The sequence below is a fragment of the Lampetra fluviatilis genome, chromosome 4, assembly GCF_964198595.1.
Source record: "Lampetra fluviatilis chromosome 4, kcLamFluv1.1, whole genome shotgun sequence".
In the NCBI taxonomy this organism is placed as follows: Eukaryota; Metazoa; Chordata; class Hyperoartia; order Petromyzontiformes; family Petromyzontidae; genus Lampetra; species Lampetra fluviatilis.
The window spans coordinates 12,262,649-12,285,328 of NC_136278.1; the positions used below are offsets into that span (position 1 = coordinate 12,262,649).

The window sequence follows — 22,680 nt, forward strand, 5'->3', positions numbered from 1 at the left end:
TCTGCGCAGCAGTGACAGGCGTTACCGTAAGCAAGAATACAGCTCGCACGCGATGGCACAGGGCAGTGCACGCGGCTTACGCACGGCATGACCGTGCACGTGTGTGTGCACGTGTGTGAGTGCGCGCGTGCGTAGGTGGATATTGTTTCCTCCCCAACCCCACAAAACCCTTCACACATTCTAACGCAATGTGCTCAACATGCACCTGGTCGCCAGCAAAGCAAGGCAGACGCGGCCTCGCCATTCCCTGCAGCTCTCTCGTCTCACATCGCCTCTCTCCAAGGCTATTAACGACGACGACACCACCACCACCACCGGCCCCGGCAGGCTTACCTTCAGTGACATAGTTGTGGTTGCGAAGGAAAGTGCCGTTGATCTTCCTGCAGTCGATATCCTCTTCCATTGACGCGGAGACTGGGCGTCAGCATAACACGTCGCCGGTGTTATGTTGTCGGCGTTATGTTGTTGTTGTTATGTTGCGGTCAGTGCGTGAGCGTGACGAACGTGGCTCTCGGCTCAGGCCCGGCCAGCCCACATCCATGCTCCCGCAGAAACCAGCTGGGTACAGGGGGGCCCCCGCGGTGGAGGCACGGCGCGGCGCTCCTTCCCGCAGATTAAAACGCAGGAGCAATAATGACAGCAATTTCCAATAATCAAGGCAGGCAGCAAGCGGGCGTGCGGGCGGATAGACTGACGGATGGATGGATGGATGGGGGGCGACTGCCGACCAGAGTCGGGTGCCTTGCAGGGCCACACCTTGCCGGAACGAGCCGCGTTCCGTGCCAGGAGAAGCGCAGATGAAACGAAGTGAAGAGCGGATGGAAGGAGGTAGAATGAGAACAGAAAATGCGGAGGAAGACGGCTTTAGAAAACACCTCGTCACTTGGTCCTCTGCTGCAGCGCAACTATGGGGTGGCGGGGGGGGGACCCCTTTGGGAAATCTTGGCTGAAAAATCTTGGTCCTCAGTGCAGACGCAGACGCGAGGTATCCACCTCCGGGCAGCTGGACATCGACGGACGCAGCAGCGGCAAAGGCAGAAGCAGCTCGGTGCTGCGTAAGATCCCAGCAGCGGTACTTTCCTCCAAAGTGTTCACCATTCCGGGCCCATATAAAGTGCTGGCGATGGCGACGTCGGTGGCAGCGGCAGCAGCAACGGCAGAGATGGCCTGTGGCAATTCGACAGCCGGCCTGGCTCTTGAGGGCTTCGACACCGCCACGCCGGACGTGCGAGAGGAGAGGGAGGGAGTGGCGTGCGGCCTCTCTCGCTCTACCCGCTGAACGCTCGGCTCATCCGCGAAAATAGGTGGAGGGAGGGGTTAGGTAACCCGGGTGACCGGCGAGGATGAGAGGGGAAGCTATTTACACGAAAATAATTAAATACAAAAAAAAATTCCCTGACTATACATCTTTAAAAAAAACTAAATCTTTTCCAATTGGCTAAAAGCTCATGGAAAATACAGACACACCATGACCGAGACTGCCAAGACGCCGTGGGCCGGATGAAAAAAAAACGCACGACCGTTTTAAAATGCAACGCACACGCGCGTAAACACGCGCGCTCTGCCGCTCGCTCTCTCGCACGCACGCAGAGCAATGCAACGCTTGCAGAGCGCCGCGCTGCGCTATTATGGTGCTGATGCCGTCTCGGAGCGAGCGAGCGGACTGCGCAGTCTGACGCACACGCCGCATAAAAAAAAGAAGGCATAAACGTGGGGTGGGAGGTATCCACTCTGCCAGAGCCAATGGAGAGCGAGAGCGTCATCTATCGGAGAGAGAGCGCTACGTAGATCAATGCAGGGAGAGGGAGGCACGGTTCGGGGGTTGAGGCTGGGCGGGCGGACAGTGGAGGGATCAAGCGGAACGTCGGGGCGATGCACAGGCCCACCATCCAGGCTCGGCAGTGCACTGCCATTCACTAGTGCGGCGTGGCACCTCACACACCCCCCCACACGGCCCCCCCCCCCCAGCCGCCCTCCCCCCACACCACCCCTGCAATCCCCCCTCCTCTATTCAGCACTGGGTGGCCATAAAACAGGAGTCATTTACATATAGATTAAGTGCTGTATACATATCGGCACCGTGGTATCACATAATTACCAATTACATACACACACACACATCAGGCTGTGGGTTTTGTTTAGTATTTTTAAAAGGTGTCATCAAAAATATTTCATAGCAAAGTTATTTATGGTGCCGGCACGGTAATTATTTTGCAAATGACACATTATTGAGGTTAAACAGCAAGCTGAAGAGGGGCCGGCCCATTCAGCGAGCAGCCACTTGGTATTGTGTCGCTGCTGGATCCCACATTGTATCACATTATACTGCATGGCGTCACGAATATCAGAGCCTCCAGACTTGGTAAATTAACTGCGCACTGTACGAATCACATTCATGGCTTAGTCTGGTCTCGCAGCGCAGGTATTTATAGTGAACCGTTAAGAATCTGGACAATGCATCGACTCAAATATATTCTTGTGGCTGACGACTTCAGGGGTGAATCCAATCGCGTGAATAAGCACCCGCGGTTTTATTTTACATGTGTCGTAAACGTATTCCCCTGCGCCAAAATCACCCGGAATAAATATGCCCACTCTCAACGGACCTCGGAAATTACGGAGGGTTCACACCCTGGTTAGTATCGGGAGGGCATGGGGCTGCGAGAAAACGGCAGGAAAGCAATGGGCTCAGACCACACAACGATTGTATGTATGTGGTGTGTCTGGACTGAATCTATCATTGGAGCTTTGAGTGTCATCTCCTCGCTTGAATGGCTTTCCTACAGGCACTCTGGATTCCTTTCAACAAGCTAAAACCCCTCATTAATCCCATCGAACCAACTTAAAATAAAAATTATTGAGAGGGCTTACCTTATTAAATTACCATGATTATATGCCGTTACATTTACGTGAATGAAGCATAAAGACTGTACGAATCAGACACAAAAAAAGAAAAACAATACAAACGGGAATCATCAAAACGAGATTGAAACATGATCAAAATGCTGAATCATGGCAAACCATTCCATGGCTGGATGGTACGCACCATGACGCCAAGACTCACTCAACACGTCTGCGGCTCCGAGTCTCGAAATTAAGAACCCTGAGAATCCCAAAATCAAGAGCGTCCTTTTTACAGCAACTCTGTTTTAGACTATCTATCAAATAACCCAATAAACTCATCCGCTGGAGAAATGCTCAGCAATCTTCCACCAAAAAGTTAAAAGACTAAAGAAGCCTCGCTGAACGCAAAAAACAGGGCTTTGAATAAATCAGAACATGTAAATAGAAACTGATAACCACATTAATTACTGTAATCGCACTTTAAGCATCTTACCACGGCGCCGTGTCTTAAGGAAGATTATAAATAAGGAGTTGTGTGGATGGCGGCACTGACGCGGCAAATGACACTGAGCACAAATCCAGTCTCGATTTTTGGCAAATTCAAGATAAGTCCCCGCTCTGCGTTAGCAACTGAGTTTACTGTGCAGGCAACACACGTACATGTGAAATGCCCTTTGTGCGAGCGCGGCACCAAAAAAGTCTGCGGACAGCTCGCATAACCATACAAAGAGCACACAACGCATATATATATACACACACACGGCATGGTATACACAACCGTGTGGTTCCCAAAGTGCCTCTCGTACTACCACTGTGACAACGCTCGGCATGAACGTACTATTAATGCATCACGGTCGGGACAAAGATAGGTTACCCTCTGGTGGCCGCGTTTGCACTGTGCAGAGTCATGTTGATCTCCGACACAGGATCATATAACACACAAGGAAGTTTCCCATAAATCAGCACCTCTTGACCTAAAAGTGTCACAAACTTTCATTCACATGTGAAAGAAAAAAAAAGCAGCATGTAATTGGTGATTGACGTCACTCAGGGTTTGGCGAGTGACACGAATGCGGTATGGGCTCTGCTGCCCTCCCACCACGAAACGGTGCCTGGTGGTGTGCAAGAGGCACCGGGCCTCTCCACATTTGAAGCCTTCGTTAACAAAACTAAAACAGAGCAGTTGGTACAGTCCATGGGAGAGCAAAACAAACTTTCAACGGCACCTATCAAATTTACTTTCCCTTTAGTTTTGGTCGGTGAACGAGTGTTTTGAGTCGATAGGAATTCTCAACGAATGGTGACAAGGCTCAGCCTAAAGCACCATTGTCTCTTTTTGTGCAGGACCGGCACGCAAACTACACGGGCTGCCCCCCACCCCAACAGGTTCACTCGCCACGACGTTAGAGCAACGGGAAGCAGTTACGTGATGGTTGACCGACCGCTCGCTAACAGTGCATACGGGACGAAACTCCTTCATGTGGTTCAACTATAAGTGAAATTAAGAAATATTTACGTCCATTGGCCTGTTGGCTTCCAGAAGAACATAAATCCATCAGGTGGACATTGATAAAGGAAGGAAACTCTGGACTGGTTTTAAAATGCGTCTGATCAGCAGTCAGGCGTGTTCGATATTCTTCTGGCTTGCCAGATGTTATTGGCGAGAGCACTCGATCCAAACTGCGGGGCTCCAGTGGGAGGGAGAGAGGGGTGTGAGTGCTACTCTGCTCGAGTTAGCAATTATGTTTCATATTGCTGGGAAATGAAATAAAAATCGCAGAAGAGGAATCGTTTCAGGTGACAGCGTCCGCACACTGCCAGACGATGGTGTGATTGTTAAAGCTCTCGTTCTTCACATTCTCCCCACCCCAACGACAAAGATCCCCCCCCCCCCGTACAGCCTCAACAGACGGTTGGGGCAAGTGCTGTTAGCGATCACCTATGAAGGGCAGCACGGCACACGAGGGGTTGGGTGGCCAGCACCACGCTCGGCCGCCTTTGTCTCCCTAGTGGTGATGTATACACACCACACCTGGTACTCATTTGAGGCTGAGTCGACCTAGGGGAGGTCCAGAACCGATTCAGATACTCGTCACTTGTGTTGGCCGCGAGCGGGAATCAAACTCGGGTCGCCAGTTTCGTAGTGCAGCGCGCTAATCGCTGCACCACCACTCCCCACCCCACACACACACACACAACGACCCCCCCCACCATTGCCTTAAAATACAAATTTGCCTTGTGAAACATACGATTCTATTCTATTTACTTCAAGCAAATCTTAAATTTTAAATACTATTTATATCCATCAACAGCAATATGCAGCGATAATGGACCATTGTTTCTAACGTTCATTGCAGCATTGCATGGGTATTCACCAAACAGATGTACTCACTAACTACGTGAACTTCCATGCGGTGGCATGCGGTGCCACTCCGGACAAAGGACATTCAATGAACTAAAGGGAACGAACTTGAAGGACACACAATGTCACGGTTGAGCGTGAGGCTCCTGGACAGTACCCATCGTCAATAAGTGCTGGTGTCTAACAACCACACTCTGCTCGCGATGATGCTGCCGTGGAAGAATCTGCACGCCATCATCATCGTCGTCATTTACAGGAAGCACAAGTAAGTTTATTTACTTGGCTCTATGTTAAACTGCACATTTACTGTACATGTCATAAACCTCATCTTTATTTTCAGGTTTACTTTTACGGTGAATGTATAGTACTGTAAACTACATGACTTTTTTCCCCATTCTATACATTTACTGTACAAGTTATATTTAACGCTATCGAGAATATTCATCACAGTTTCACGTGTTGGGTTGATGTAGGGTAACATAAACGTATTGGCGGTACACCGGTAGTGCGGAGGTAATTATAAACACAAAAAATTTTCGCAATAATAATTTACTTTCCCGCGATTCGCAAACCCGTGGTCAAAAAATCTTGCGGGGGTGGTGATGGTGCGTCAAAAAATCAGTTCTCGTGATGTCGAAGCAGTCGGAAGACGAACGGCAGTTCAAATTTGGATTCTTCAACTGTTTGTTGAGGACCGGTGCGCTATGCTGCACCAAGTGTACCGCCAACACGTCCATTTGGATTTGAGTTTGCGGATCGCGGATTTGAGGATCGCGGCTATTTTTTAAGAAAGTAACCCCCGCCGAGATGGGCCGAGGGTTTTGGTGGATTGTAATAAACATTCACGTAGAGCAGCAGAGCCCTTCGCCGTGCGCACCGCCAAGCTGATTGAGAGAGACAGACAAATGGGGAATCTAACGGGGCTCAAATAACACCGTTTAGTTAAAGCTGCATTTCCCTCAGAAATGTAATGGTGCATCGGTTCAATAAATTAGGGACAATTATTTTTGCAATTGCCTCATGGTGAGTGCATCAAACCATGCGCACGAGAACCATCCACTTTTGTAGATGTTGTATGTAATGGGTTCATCACATCACGCCTGCAGTCACTAGAGGCAGTACATTCAAAAGGACAGGGCAAACCAAAAAATGTGTCCAGTGAATTGAATTGTGACCCTAAATCATGACAATTTGTTGAACCACGAAGAGATGAATGGTTACACATTTGCCCAATTCCTTGAAGTGCCACATTCTTTATGGCCTTTAATTGGTTTGCCCAGTGTCACGTGTTACTCTCGTGAACACAAACGTTCAAAACACATCACGACAAGGGGAAGCCAAATATCAATCTTTGTGCAATATCAGCTCCGGTGAATCCCACCATTGCTCTCCACTCCATACAGCTGCTATCTCGTGCAGCTGTCTTACAATCTGACAACTCCACAATGTCAGCTGTTGAAGCCTGCTGCTGCTGCTGCTGAACCAGGCCATACGAATGTTCACACCTGCACAGCATTCCGGTTTTCTACCTACAGCGCCGCTCTCAACACTTTTAAACATATATTATTCAGATGCCCGTGCCCTTTCAAGTAACAAAGCAATACTTTAAATAGCAGGCAATTAAGCCAATCAGGCACAGCGGGGTTAAAGCACGGGACGTTTACCGCGTAGGTTACTACGCGGACCGTGTGCTCCTCTCCGATGCGTCCTCCGGTTGTGCCGCGTGTTTTTTCGGCACGGCGTCTCCACGCCTCGATCCGGGGAAGTGAATCGAGCTCCTAAATAAATTCTCCCCGGCACGCGGTTGCAGCGAAACGTCGCGACCACCTTGCGCCAAACTACTCACGGCGTACAACCCCAAAACATATGGGATAGCTACAAAGCGGGGGGGGGAATGCGTTTTCATCAACTACAAAATTGCCATTAGGGCTGATTGGCAGCGCGCATTGCTGTATTGGCGGGTTTATTTTACGAGATTTCTGCATATTCCCAATGACCTTGCGCCGCCGGGATCCCTCGTGCAGCACAGGAATCTAAAGAGCTGACGGTAACAAATCCACGAGCCAGAACACGCCATCCCGTCACAGCCACGTTTAACCCGTTATCTTCATCGCCACAAAACGCCGGCATTTCTGCCACCCCGGGCCAAACAAATTACAGCTCCGGCGTTGTCTGCGGACCTCAAGGGGTTTTGGGATTAACACGTCGGCTTTCGCAACCAATATCATCCAAATAGTTACGCGATCTAACCCCAAAAAAACCTGTATTATGGATTAAGGGATTTCTTTTCCCCTCTTCGGCCTTGACCTCAAATGAAACGAAATTGGAGATTATAATAAACGCTACCTACTGTACACTTTCAATGGTTGGCTATGTATGGTGCGAAAAAAGTTCAACATACGTACTGTACAAGGGAGGGAAGTTTCTCTCTCTCTTCTACTGCTCCCACAGTCTGGCATAGCCTTCATGTTAATTTCTGCCTCCCTGTCTTTTTATTAATTTGAGAGACCCACTTGTTACATAACACATACTGTTTATTATTATGATTGTTATCTGGATACACACACCACACAGCACAGTATCAATTTAGCTACGGACAGCAAGTAACACCACTGTCATGTGTCCGACGGAATGAGGGCTTGGGTTGAGAATCACGACCCTACATACGTGAAACAAACACGCAAACGTAACAGGCGTGAGAGACACTGGTGTAGTGCGTCTCCACGTTACATAAACTCACTTCTTTAAAATGTTGCTGTCCTTCCCCACGCACCTCCGATTCGCACGGTTGGCTACGTACGGTGCGAAAGAAGTTCAACATACACAAACATACAGACAGGAGACGGGATCTTGCGCCGATGCAATGGTAAAGGTGGCATTGATACGAGCGATGTTGGACTTGAAGTGAAGTGGTGGGATAACGGAAGTGATGACAAGAACGAAAAACTTAACGATTGAACTATTTATTATTTTGCCAGTTAAGGCCCACTGAGATATACAGCTCTTTTTGCAGAAGTCACCTGGCTATCACAAATTATAGCCCAATAAAGTGGCTTATCATGTGGCAACATATTTAATAGCCAAATACTCTAAACGCATGATTCTAAATGTGGAGGGAAAACCGGAGGATCCGGAGAAAAATCCACACAACCACAAGGAGAAAGACATGCAATCTCTAAATATACAGCAGGCATCAGGGTCCGGATCGAACCCACGACCTCCTGTATACCAGGCGAGGCAGCCGACATTTTGCTACCGTGGCACCCACAATCTTGTTGTGTTATGATGTTACGGGTTGGTATGGCACCAAGGGGACCTTGGCTGATATCCATCGCTTGTGTGGCGTCTCTATCAACACCGATACATTCCCCACTCTTCACCGAGACTGCGCCAGTGGACGTAACCCACCGTTCGAGAATCAAGAGAACGTTGGTAAGTCCTGCGATTTTAAAATATCTACATTAATAATAACGCTTTCGGTTGTTTTCCAAGCCACCCTAATGACCTGTTGTGTAAACTGGTAGGTACTTGCATGCCACGGAAAAGAAACACGGAACACTTGTGCTGACAGCTGATATATTTAATCATCTCCTTCTGCTTTGAAAGAACCACCCCCAGACAGGATCTACCTCTCTAAAAGCACTTTTTAATCAAGTAATATTTATATTCTTGGTTCTTTCGGTAAAATCACGTAGAAGGGAAATAATAAAATTATAAAAATTAAAAAATCAATTATCACGACGTTTCGATTACAACACAAGTGATCATCATCAGGTGTGAAAATCAAATTTTATTACTGTGGTTTTCACACCTGATGATGATTACTTGTGTTGCAATCGAAACGTCGTGAGAATTTTATTGTTTTATTTTTTCATATTTTATTATTTCCCTTCTACGTGACTTTACCAAAAGAACCAAGAATATGAAGCCCTGCAGTCACGAACGCTTTAAATCGAAAAGTAATATTTAGTTCTATGCCCGACTCATATGGCGTGCAACCAATACCATTGGGGATTCTGGGTTAGAATCTGCGCAGCCACTCGAGCCTGTATATGTGTGTTATGGTGTTCTCCCCGTGGTCATGTGGATTATTCTCCAGTTTTTGCCTCCACATTTAGAAACATGCGTTAAGAGTATTTGACTGCTATAGATTCACACGTGATAAGCCACTTCGTTTGGCTATCATTTGTGATAACCAGATCGGTTCTGAAAGAGCTACATAGCTCAGTGGGCATTGCCTGGTAAAATAAAATAAAAGTTTAGTAGTTTAGTCGAGATTAAAGCAGCTTTGATAGCCTCAATCAGGAGACTAATTATTATTTCTCAGTACCAGACAGTGGCAATTCACGACTGATCTGGCAATGCCCTGCTCTTAAGCAGTAATGGGAAAGATAGGCACCGGACAGATCACTCACGAGCGTAAGTCACTCGACAATGCACAACTTAGGTGCGGTGGTATTTCTGGTTCTTGGCTGTATGTTGAACTTCCTTCGCACCATACGTAGCCAACAACGCTAATCGGAGGTGCGTGGGGGTAGGATAACAAACTAAACAAAAATCAGTTCTAAAGAAATTCGTTTTCCATCTAGATGACTTAAAAGTGCGCAGCTCCAGTGGCTTCCTAATATCGGAAGGAAGAGCGTTCCAGACGGCCGCAGAAGTGCATCTGAAAGCGCACAATGCAGTGACCGTCTGTGTTGGATGGCGAGCAGCCAAAAGCCGCTGCTGTTGTTGTGAGGCCAACGTCAACCGACATTCCCAAACACAACGTGCATGCCGTCACAGAAGGCATTAAAACTCTGCGTCTGAATAATGTTCTGACCAATGCAAATGAAATAAGAATTACATTATAATGTAATGTTTTTTTAACGCTGTTTCATGTTACAATCAAGGGGGCAGTTTGTGAGCGAGTGTGCACCCTCTGCTGGCCTTACAGCTGCATTACAGTAACAGAGAATGCTTTTAAAAGGAAACAAAGTCCATATAACCGAAACATATCAATTTTAAAGTAAATTATTTTTTTTATCAAATATATCTTTTAATGCAATGCTATTGACACATGTGATGAGTTGGGTGTTGAAGTTGCTTTGCTTGTGCATCACTGCCAACGCAGTCTCGTCAAATCATTTGTGTAATGGAGGCAGTGTGAAGTTTGCTTATATTAACATTACTTTTCTAAGACGGTTTACATTATGGCTGCACGGCATGCGATCAAACGCTCGTCTATAACAAGGCAAAAACCTATTTAAGTTAAACGTCAATATTAACATTGTTTTCAATTAACCTTAAAACAAGCTGACAAGCCACTCCATTAAGGGAGACATTTTATTAAAGAGATTCCGAGGCTATGTTTAAAAAAAAAACCTTTGTTTAATAAAGCCCCTTTCATATTGAAGTATCTCAAAGCGCTGTACGTAAAAATAAAACTACTCGCAAATATAAAAAAAGATCTAAGCGCAATAGAAAGCTGATAATAACAATATCAATGGCGACTCTCACTTCGCTTTTCCGCCGTGGGCAAAATTAGTATCTCCCTGCGGAAGAAACCGAAGATGCAACCCCCAAAATTACGAGCGTTAACCGAGATCACGACTTCCTCCAAACTGGAAGGGTGGGAGGACGAGTGTTCTCCCTTTTGCCGCCGATCAGGAATTCCCGCCGCAGTTGGTGGCCGTAGGAAACAACGGATGATCTTGATGACCGAAGGAAGGGGACCACACGAACTTGGGGTCCCCCTGACACCGGCGAATAAAACGATTCGGTTCCGTGCCACGCCCAGTGCCGCCTGCGCTTAACGGAACAACGCTCTCGATGGGGGCGATGATGCAGAGGGCGACCGCGTGTATCCGCGTTAGTCACGCCTGCATTTGGTGAAGACAAATCGGCAGAGATTGATGTAATTCTACACCACGATGACGAGATGTTAAATACCTCGCCTTGTATGCAGGATCGTGGGACCTCCTTTGCCAGGACCAAAATATGTGAATAGGTTTTTCCACTTTAATCTGGCAACAAAACAGGTGTTAAGTTGTTAAAACACCAAACTGAAACCTGAATCATGTCTGCATTAACCACAGTACGTATGGTCAAAATAGTCTTTTAAATAGTTTAATTTTGGTATGGCAAAGGATGTCCCATGACGTCGATGCTCACCCCGAGCTCTCATTACTCGGGTAGTGGCATTGTCTTTGTGTTGTATGCCTTTTGTCGTCCTCTGGTCTCTGGTCTAACACCGTTTGAGACGAGGCTCAAAAGAAAGCTGTCTCTGGTGTGGACCAATCAGTTTCAAAGGCAATGCATATATATTCGGAGTATGTTGTTTGTTTGCATTCTGACTACAAGTATTGTTGTTAATGCAGACATGATTCCTTGTAAAAGGTTTCAGTTTGGTGTTTTAACAACTTAACACAGCTGTTTTGTTGTCAGATAAAAGTGAATGTGAGAAATTAGCATGTAACTGTAAGATAGGAGAGCGGCCTCCTCGACGAGGGCACGGAAGTGGCTATGTTCATGTGAGAGATTAGCATGATGCACACGAGGTCGCAATTCAGCACTCCGATTCATAAAGGGTGTTGTTCCGGGAGGTGCAATACATAGGACAATTTTTGTTCACACTGTGGATATCGTTGGCGTCAAGTTAACCAATGACAAAATCTATTTCAACGCTCATGGGTATGATACGCGATTGTATATTTATATGCCTTGTAACCGTGATGAATTAAATCCGAAATGTGCCTCAGAGGCACCACGTGAGGGTGAGGGGCCCTGACTCACTCGGGGCTGTGGGTGGAGCATAACGTTGGTGGGGGGGGGGGATCAGTGGCCCAAATACACACAGGCTCATCTGGTTTCTCCCTCCACGTTTACAATCAACGTCACGCGTCTAAAGAGTATTCGGCTGCTATGCATTTCCACGCGACAAGCCACTTCGTTGAGCTATCACTTGTGCTGGCCAGGTTCGCTTCTAAAAAAGAGCTATGTAGCTCAGTGGGGCCTTACATGGTAAAATATAAATAGTTTATAGTTTTAGTTTAAAATTAGTTTATCGTGTGCACTACCATTCCCTGCCAAGTAGAGGCTCATTAACACCAGCGTCCAGCGGAGTGGCTGACGTGGGGGAGAGGGGGGGGGCACCTTGGCACAGACCCCTCGCGCGCTGGGCCCACGGGCTCCACAACACAGAGCGCACCGTTTCAAGTTGGGGAAACAAGCCTGCAATAACCTGAGCTCGTCCCTGTGGCACCGTGACCTTTAAACATTCCCAGCACCTCCTCTTAAGATCTTTATATCGCCTGGCAAAGCACATCGCGATGGCATGATCGGGTTTGGCTATTCATTCTCCTATGCTCGCGTTCGCCATGAGAGGTTTCAAAACATCACAGGCTGGATTCGTGAGAATGATGTAATGCCCCACACAACACGCACACATCCAACAGCAACAGGCAACGGACCAAACCACTGTCCCAGCTAATGGGTCTATTACAGGGGGGGGGGGAGCCGGATAAAGCGAGGCCCAATGGCTCATCTATCAATCACAGCTCTTAAGCCAGAGCTGCTGTCACGACAGGTCGATGGGTGGTGATTATTCCCTGGTTCAATAAACCAGAGAGCACACCTCGATACCACCGGGCGTGACCCCTTAACCCAGACCCCTTCTCCCCGCCCGTAACGCTTGACCCCTGACCAACCAAACGCCCCCCGCCGAATGCTGTCATAAAAATAAAAGGATGGCGTCTATAGAATGGGCGACTTGGTGAAGGCAGCAACCTGTGCTTGTAGATTGAATTCTGGTGGGATACACAGTGGGTACGCCTCGACTTTCCTGTAGCTAATTTGACCAGCGCGTGCGCAAAAGACAAACGGAACAAGATAGAGGCAACCGGCCGGCCAAGGTGTGAACACCCAAGTGTTCACACCTTGGCCAAAGACGACCCCGACCCACGATCGCCCACGCGTCTTATTTGGCTTCCTATCTGCGATTGGAAAATGCTGGGAGTTCGATGTGAAACGAGGGCAGTGGAGACACGAGTTGGCTCCGTTTGGACTGTGGCTCTCCACTGTGCCTGCATCACAACAGTGAGCCGTGAAATTCTTTGTTGAACGTCTTTCCGTTTCCAGTTCAATTAGGTGTATTCAAACTGAGGACTAAATATGTACACAGGCTGTCAAAACTAAACACCAACCAACACACTGCATGACAACTTGAGAGTCTATGCCTGATCAGAAACAACTGGAAAAATATTAACAATGTCCCTGGTTTGATTCCTGATGAAGCACGTGATTAGCACGGTTGGCTACGTACGGTGCAAAGTGCCGGTTCATATAAATAAATATTTGCGGCATTGCCCACACATTTGTTTTACTGGTGTAACTTTACACTGAAACTGCCCACGATTAGCACACCCCCCTCCCCCCTCCATTATGGACGGTAAACAACAAAGTATGCTCGAGCAACGACGTGGCGGTGACGGGCAGAGTTCCGCGGGGCCAGAGGCATCCGGAGGGATGGACGTCCACTATCAGTTTTTCCCGCCCGTTTTGAACGCCCCGCATTTGAATTCGCGACGCGAGATTTTTTAAGCGAGCGTTTAAAGCAGTCACTCGAACCTGCTCGTCGCGTTCCGGCAGAGCCTCTTGGCTCCTCATTTCCATGGCAGTGTTATTTCAAAAGCGCCTGTAAGACAACTGACACATCACGTTAAGTGTGTGCATGCGTCACCGAGACGGCGCGCTCGTTCATTCTCGCAGAGAGAATATCTCAAAATAAAAACACGTTGGTGTTGCGGCATTGGAGAAAATGTACACGAGGCCTGTACGTCTGTATTTCTGAGGAACAGCCCATCAAGGTGTGTGTGGAAATTCAATAACCTGTCTAAACTACTTCGTTAAAGCATACCCAGCCGTGCTTCATCTCTTCAATGCAGATTCGTGGGTAAAACGACGAGCACCAATGCAGCTGTCCGTGAATCACAGCATTGCGGTGCAGAGGACTTGCCTGGACGTTCGAGTAAGAAAGCAAAGGCAAAGATCCCCCACCCATATAGCCTTAAACAGACTGTAGGGACAAGTGCCGTTAGTGAGTGCCTGTGAAGGCCAGTACGGTACACGCGGGGGTGGGTGGCCAGCACCACGCCCGGCCGCCTTTTTCTCCCCAGTAGCAATGCTTACACACCAGGTAATCATTTGAAGCTGAGTCGACCTAAGGGAGGCCCAGGACAGGTTCAGATAATCGTCACTGGTGTTGGCCGTAAGCGGGAATCGAACCAGCGTCGCCGTGGTTCGTAGCGCAGTGTGCTGCTTACCGCTGCGCTACCGCTCTCCACGTGTAAGACAGCACACACCACAAGACATGTATTGTCCCCTATAAGATTGCAGTGTGCATAGCTTCCATTTCCCATGCCTGCCACAGTTATCATTATGCAATTGCACAAGCTTGCAAAAAAAAGTGCATTTTCTTGCACATTTAAAAAGAATGGCACTACACTTTTTTTCATGCAGTATGCAATTAGCTGGGTTCCTTTCACTAGTTCACAAACGAATCTAACTTCACACTGGCAGCAACATGTATATACATATATATCGTGTATAATTAATTCGCCGACAGATGTGAAAGTGGCTGAAGCTCTTTGACACGCGTACAGTATTGAATTGTACGCAGCGGGGAGGCAATTATAATTAGTGTCGCCGGCTCCACTGCCGAGAGGCGGCGAGCACGAACCACGGGCGCCAATTACCTACGGCAAACACGAGGGCCTCCTCTTTGCAGAGGTGCGAATGGAGCAACGCTTCCGACAAATGCATAGGGCCGCGGCCAGACGTCACAACATACTGTCTTTTATGTTTATCGGATCTGGCGAAGCCCGGCTGTAAGCAGTAATTGTAGATATAGGCACTGGGGCAGATCGCTCACGAGTGTACGTGGTTGGAGAACGCACAACCAAGATTGTGGTGGAATTTCTGGCTCTTGGCTGTCTGTATGTTCACCTTCTTTCGCACCGTACGTAGCCAACCGTGCTAATCGGAGCGGGGGGGAGGGGAAGGACAAACTAACACAAAATTCAAATTTTAAATAAATTAGTTTTCAATCTAGATTTAAAAGTGCATAGCTCCCAGTGACTTCCTAATATTACAAGGTAGAGCGTTCTAAACGGCTGCAGAAAGTGCACACGAAAGTGCATCCGAAAGCGCGCGGGGATGCGGTGACCGTCTTTGTTCGATGGCTAACCGAGTTGACGCGACAGTGTCTGCTCCTCGACGAGATCAGCAAGGTATTGTGGGTTATTTGTGGCAAGAACTTTTTTGTGGAATGAGTGCAACCTCGTGTGTTCGTTCAGCAACCAGAAGTCAATGCAGCTCAGCGAGCACTGTATCCCTAACACCGTGCACGAGATGAGCAGGTTACGGACTGCTATGAAAGCGATTTCATGGGGTATAAAACCATATTTGTAAATATCCAGTGCTCCGCGAATCTCATTACGACATTTTCAACAGACCTGTTCTTCACCTGAGGACGGCTGCTTGCGTTGTGGCCGAAACGTCGTGAGAATTGTATTTTATTATGTTTTATTTTTATTATTTTATCATTTCCCTTCTTTCGTGACTTTACCGAAAGAACCAAGAAGAGACACGTAGTGAATGTGCACGCCAGATACGCTGTACCGCTGTTTGTCCGCCACGGCTAGGAATCGAAATCAGGTTACTAGGTTTGTAGCGTAGGACCGCGACACACATCTGTGCCACCACTGCACTCGCATTACACACCGCAAACCCACAGCACTGCAATGGAGCAGCCCACTTTGTTGAATTCATCAAGCACATATACTGATGGGGAAAACAATTAACAAAGGCCTTTTGCAAAACACGCGCCTTTCAGAACACGAAGGAGCTATATCTTGCACTGTTTTTCACCAACGAGCATCTTAATGATTTCCATTTGCAGCACAGCTGCTTTCCTTGCAAACGGAACCTTTTTGCCGTGTCCTGCTTTAATCGGGGGGGCAGCTCTGGGTTCGTAAAGCACGGCAGCTTCGCAAATATCCCAATATCCAAAGTGCCCCTTGATCGTATCTCCCAGTAAGGGGGTGGGGTGGGGGGCAAAACGTTGCCCAAGGCCTGTCCATGTGGAATTGTAAATTTCAAATCGACTGTGTCAAATATATACACCAAACTGGTGATATATGGACAACGTATATGACACACACACACACGGACGCACAAGCGCTTCTGAGTAGACCTTAGTGGCAGCAGCAGCTCAACACGACAGCGGCCTCCACGAGTTCATCTCCGTCTCGAACACGCGGCTCGTGTGGTATGGCCAACGGCAGGGAACTGTTTGTTGTCCTTCTCCCGCACCTCCAATTAGCGCAGTTGGCTACGTACGGCGTGAAAGAAGTTCACCGTATAGTACATCCGTGCCACCACCCCCCTCGTGTGCCGTGTCAATCGTTAAAGGAGCTCGCTAACGGAACGCTCCTTGTGGCTAAATGGGGGGGGGGGGGAATCCTAGAGTAGATGCATAGCACATTCTAATCTATACGGCGTGAGTAAGTGAACTGCGGCAGCTGTGTGTGTGCGTGTGTGCGTAGCTCGTAGTGCAACATCGGCATTGATTGCTTTGTCAGGGTGACGGACAGCGGCGGCCCAACGAGACGCGTCACGAGCCTAATTTGCATCTTTATTCTTTAGACGGCCGAGCACAACGCCTTTGTCAATTTATCCAATTAACGACGGAATTGGCGCTTGTTCAACAAAAATTAGAACAGAGACATTCGCAAGCACGTCGCTGAGTCTCCTTTTGTGTGGAATATAAATGCTTTGTGGAGACTGGGAATATTTTTTTCTATTCTGACAAAAAAAATATTAATTATAAAATACTGTACACGCTATGTTTTTAGTTCAAACATATATGTAACTTATACACAAGCAAGTAAGCCTGGAATCAACCATCAGCCTAAGGTTCCATGAAAAATTGTAATTCTATTTAATGTGCAATGCGTTCTAAAGTAAACATGTATGACGCATCGTATGTATGTATGTATGTTGAACTTCTTTCGCACCGTATGCAGTGAGTGGAGCCAAAAAACGAAGGCATGTGTGTTCCTTCAAAAGGAAAGAAATGGCAACCTTTCAACCGGTGAACATTCTGCCTCCTAATACCGCGCGCACGACACACACACGAGAGAGACCTTGACTTTACGCCGAGTACTCCTCAGCAAGCCAAAGCCAGTCGCGCAACTGCCAACGCAAGAACGACGCCTGGGTGCTATGGGCAAGAGCAAACGCAAACAAACGCAGAGGCCAACGTTATAACAAGGTGGGGGGTGGGGGGGAACTATGAAAATAGCAAGCTGCAGCTTGCAGCGAGTCGCAAAGTGTCGCGGCAATTGTGAAGTGAAACGCGAGAAGCAGAGTTTCATCTCGCGTGGTCTTCCACGCTCAATGTTACAGGAACATGTGGCTGCCCCATCCACATTGAAGCACACCGATCGTCGCGGTACGCAGGTGAGAGCCACGGGCTTCAAACAATGGGGAGGGGGGGAGGGAGGGGGTCAAGGGTTAACAAATCCCACGGAACCGAGGATCGCGAATAATCAGAGTTATCGGGGCGGATAATTGGAAGTCTCTTGCAATTACCTTTGATGAACCTTGACATTCCCTCAGGAGCAAACACAGCAGCACATAGTGTGTACAAAGATAAGTATATTTTCCATAAGTTAAAGGTTTTATTGTTAATGTTTTTCAAAATTATATTTTTTGTGAAAAATATTTTATGTTTTGCTGTCTTCCGGACACCAAGTATAACAACCAATTTCAGGAATCGTGAAGGAGATCATAAAATGGACTTAAAATATCCGGGGTTTAAATTAACCTTTGGATTTTGCATAAATTTAGACTTGCTGGTTGGAATATGAGGAAAAAGTAACTGCAGCTACATATCAATAACATTCCTTTCCTTTGTTAATGCTACTCCCTGCACCCCCCCTTGGTGCTGTTGATCCTGCATAATGCATGGGCATAATATGCCTTTGAAACCCCCCCCCCGCCCACCTCCTACGCATTTTCCATGAATATGCTAAATTCCTCTTCATATGCACATTCTTTTTGTTAAGGCGCTCTTCCACCTCCAACCCAGTTTATATATAAGCTCCTAGCTTGGTAGTGTCTCATTCTTCACCTGAAGACGGCTGCTTGCGTTGTAGCCGAAACGTCGTGAGAATTATTTCATTTTATTATGTTTTATTTTTATTATTTTATTACTTCCCTTCTACGTGACTTTACCGAAAGAACCAAGAAGAAAAAAAAGAATGTAATCTTAAAATTTGCATTTTTGTAAGTTAATGTTTCTGGCATGCCTCCCACGCTTCCATCTGTTCACAACCTTCTATCAGATCTCGCCACATTACACCATCCACCTCGCATTTCCCAACATCACGCTGCCCCATCACACCTCCTGCATCATGCCGCCTGTTTCCCAATTTTACATTTTCTCAAAAATCCTGAAGCGCGAATATCCTGGATTTCACGACTACCGAAACCAAATCCAATCAACACCTCTCTCACCATCTCTTTGTAATTCATCCATCGCATGTTACACTGCCATCGTAACACCACAGTAGCAAGATGTCAACTACCTCGCCTGGTATACAAGAGATCGTGGGTTCGATCCGGACGCTGACGCCTGCGTGTCTCTCTCCCCGTGGTCGCGTCGATTTTTCTCCAGGTCCTCCGGTTTTTCCCTCCACATTTAGAATCAACATGCATTATGGGAATTTGGCTGCGATACATTTCCACGTGATAAGCCACTTCGTTAAGCTATCATTTGAGGCTGGTCGCTTCTGAAAAAAAGCTCGAAATATCAGTGGGCCTGAGTAAAATAAATAAATAAAGTTTACATCGTTTCGTTTCCCCCTCCTTGTCATCACTTCTGTCATCCCACCACTCCACTTCACTCACTTAAAGTCCAACATCGCCCGTATCAATGCCAACTTTCCCACTGCATCGGTGCAAAATTTCCTCTCCCTTATGTTGAACTTCCTTTGCACCGAACATAGCCAACCATGAACAAAAAGCAGTTGTAAAGAAATTAATTAAAATCCCGATGATTTAAAAGTGCATAGCTCCGGTGGCTTCCTAAGACGGCCGCAGAAAGGGCATCTGAAAGGTGCGCGATGCGGTGACTGTCTTTGGTTCGATGGTTAGCCAAAAGCCGCCGCTGCGAGGAAGACCGGAGTTCGCCTGATGATCGTTTACGCTCCTTGACGAGATCAGCAAGGTGTCGTGTGGTTCATTTGTGGCAACCAAATGGCCCCTACCGACAACACTCGCCTCTGCAAAGCCCCTACCACAGGATACTCCCAGCAATTTGATTCTGGCTCAAAAGGATTCAGTGGCCTGAAAGGCCAGAACAGACCGCCAGCACGGCCTTCTCGGGGGAGCCTTGCCGTAAATGCTACGGGGAACCCAAATCGAGCAAGACTTTTGGAGTTGAGCTTTTAGGGGTTTTTTCTTTCTGCGCCGTCGCAATGACGCCGTGCAACTACCGGGTCCAGCTGACATAATAATAAGTAACATTCTACAAACGCATCCAAACAATTAACTACAAAAGTAATATAATTGGTAAGATGCCACACATGAACACATACCTCGACGGAACATCTTAACATTCCAATATTCTTTCAAAATGTTAAACACCAGTATCATTCTTAATTTGAAGCTTTCATGACTGCAGGAATTCATACTCTTTGGTTCTTTCGGTAAAGTCACGTACCATCACGAGGTTAGGAGCAAGTGGATGCATACAGAGAGGCCTGGTCACCATCCTCTTAAACCAGATTGAAAAACAATCAATATTCATGAGCATTTTTTTCCATGGAGATCTGGGACTCATGGTTACACAGGTGCAATTGTTCTTTGCGACTTAATGGCAGTTCACGCTCGTGTTTTGGATGATGGGCTCTAATAGTCACACAATGTTCTATTTTTGCTCACTTCCCCCCCCCCCCCAAATACGTTTTTAATTGTGCTATTAATGTCACATTATGAGATAGAAATCTTCCATTCCAAACTCTCACAGCAACACGATACCTTGCATCAGAGAACAGCCCGAAAGAACACAAACCACAGAAGAAGTTCTGAAATCGCTTTAACCCTTTCCCATTCCAATGACGGATGTGCACGTCATCAGTTTCACTTGCGATTCCGGAAGTAAAAGGCCGCGCGGGAGGTTGTGTCGCACAGTTTGGCGCCAGCTATCGTAGAGCGCGGTCGTGTCGCTACAGTTCTCTGCGGTGAGCGCAATGTCTTTAAAAACAATGGCGCGACTGCGCCTTGAAATAAAATTAACGCTGAGCCGCGTGGGCGATCCGAGTTTCGGCAGTGAACGGGACACCACCACCCACCCTGAAACTTGCAGACGTCTCGGAACGGCAAAGGGTTAATTAGATCTGACCCACTCGTGGTGGTTTATCTTTTTAAAGAGGGTTTTTGTCACGTTGAAATAAAGCCGATCTTCTCCAGTCCTCACAGTTAAAGTATGATCTACTCTCACGTAATGGTAGTGAGGGATATGGTGGTGGCAGATATTGCAGCATTAACTGAAAAAACTTTCATTCCAACTTTTTTTTTATTAAAAGTTAATACTGAGGGGAAAATGTGAAGATTTAACCGCAACATGAATTAAAGAGATCGATTGCTTGCACGGCCGAGGTTGTGTGTGTGCTGCACTTCGATAATGAAACTGGCTCGGTAAAACCAAGCAGGTCTGTATGGTCCCGACGATTACACAGCTCGAGGCAATTTATTTTTTCATTTCGTTTGTTTTCCCTCGAAATCCCTCACCCAGTCTCAAAAAACTTTTGCGTGAGGGTCCTGGCAATTTTCACAATGTGGGGGGGGGGGGCACGGAGTGGGACGGGGACGTGGCGATGTTTCTACTCGTAATCCCCAATTGTGGCGATTTGTTAGGTACATTGTCAGCATTGGGATGTTTGTCCAATACCGGTTACATTGTTGTGGTTCTAGCCATGGGAGGAAGCCCATGCAGAGCGCAGGTGGGAGTGGGCAAAGAGACTCCACGCGGAAAGGTGCCCAAATCGTTGCACCTGATGAGTTAAATGATGACGTCACCCTGCTGCTGCTCTATTTAAGACCGGGAGCAAGAGCAGAGCCTCACCATTCTGGCGAATTTCCCGATGATGCTGGATGCAATAACCAGCGAAACGTCGTACTTAAAAATTGTAAATGTTGTGGTTTCACTCTTCAACACACCGGTGGGCTAAAGTAGTGAACTCTTTTGTCTTTTGTCAACGTGACACTTTTTTGCTGATTGGCCGTGTCGGGTGGTGGAGGGTTACGACACATTTATAAATAACGCGATCTAACCCAAAAACCTTTATTATGAATAATATTGGTCGCGAAAACCTACGTGCTAAAGGTGCCCAGTTTGGAATTGAACCCGGTTCTCGTTCTTGCTTCGAGGCGCAGGCGTTACACCCCCCGCTGTGCCATCATCATCATCCTCCTCCTCGGTGCGAAAGAAGTTCAACATACATGCGTACACACATCCTGACACCCAAGTAACTTATATCGTTAAAATGTCCTTTTGGTTGAGAGTAAATGCTCTAATTTGGGATTGGGGTCGTGCTGCTTGCCACACGTTGGCCAGCTAACTGCCAAGGTTGCTGCAGTCCATTTGATTGCCAACTTAAATCAAGGCACAACTTTCGGTTAACCCAACTTGAGAGAATACGCAGCAGCAGCCACGGCAATGAAGCCCGAAACGCCGTTGGTAACTGCCAAAGGAACTAAATGGCGCACTGCACACACTGCCGTGCGCCATTCAATTGTAATGAATTCAAGATTACAACACCGGTTCCAATGTTTAGTTTGTTGTCTTTACCCCCGCATCTCCGATTAGCACGGTTGGCTACATACAGTGCGAAAGTTCAACATACATACATAAATAATAATCAACCCCGTGCCCCCTAGTGGCCACATGAAAAACAAGAGAATGCATCTGTGCTGTGCATTTTTGCAGCCCAAGAGACAGATGGGCGCACAATATACTTACAAACTGCATTCATACTACAAGAGAGTTAACAAATGTACAATGTGAATGGAGTATTTACTTCTACAACTGGCACACAAGCGAACATCAGTGGCTGGCTGCAAAGGCCACTCACTGGTAGTCAAGCGTGCTCATCATTGAGCGGGTAAGTAACCATGCTTTGTCATTCAGCCAGACAGTTCAATTGTTAACAGCCATATGGTCGCTACCACAGGAAATTATCAAAGCGTGCTATCTTGCCGGAGAACGGCCATTCAAAGTCCATTTGACACCCCGAACCAAATGTTGCTCTTCAAGCACGCACGCAGCACACTTAAACATTTTCCACAAACAAACAGCAAAGCGGACGACAGATTCATAATCTTTCTTTATCCGGGGGAACTTCGATGAGCTGTGAAGCTCTTTTTCA

General features: G+C 47.2%; 1 protein-coding gene across 5 annotated transcripts in view; it reads right to left on the reverse strand.

Moving 5' to 3' along the window:
• The window catches only part of LOC144931572 (serine/threonine-protein phosphatase 2A 55 kDa regulatory subunit B beta isoform), a 210,270-nt gene that overhangs the window by 102,433 nt on the left and 85,157 nt on the right, over positions 1 to 22,680 (reverse strand). The window contains exon 1 of one of the 5 annotated variants that reach the window (XM_078855574.1): positions 334 to 1,664. The exons of the other annotated variants lie outside the window; for them this stretch is intronic. Within the exon in view, the coding sequence (XP_078711700.1) occupies positions 334 to 403 (70 nt within the window). The 5' untranslated portion in view covers positions 404 to 1,664. Of the gene's footprint in view, positions 1 to 333; positions 1,665 to 22,680 lie in introns of those variants that run through there. 5 annotated transcript variants of the gene reach the window in all.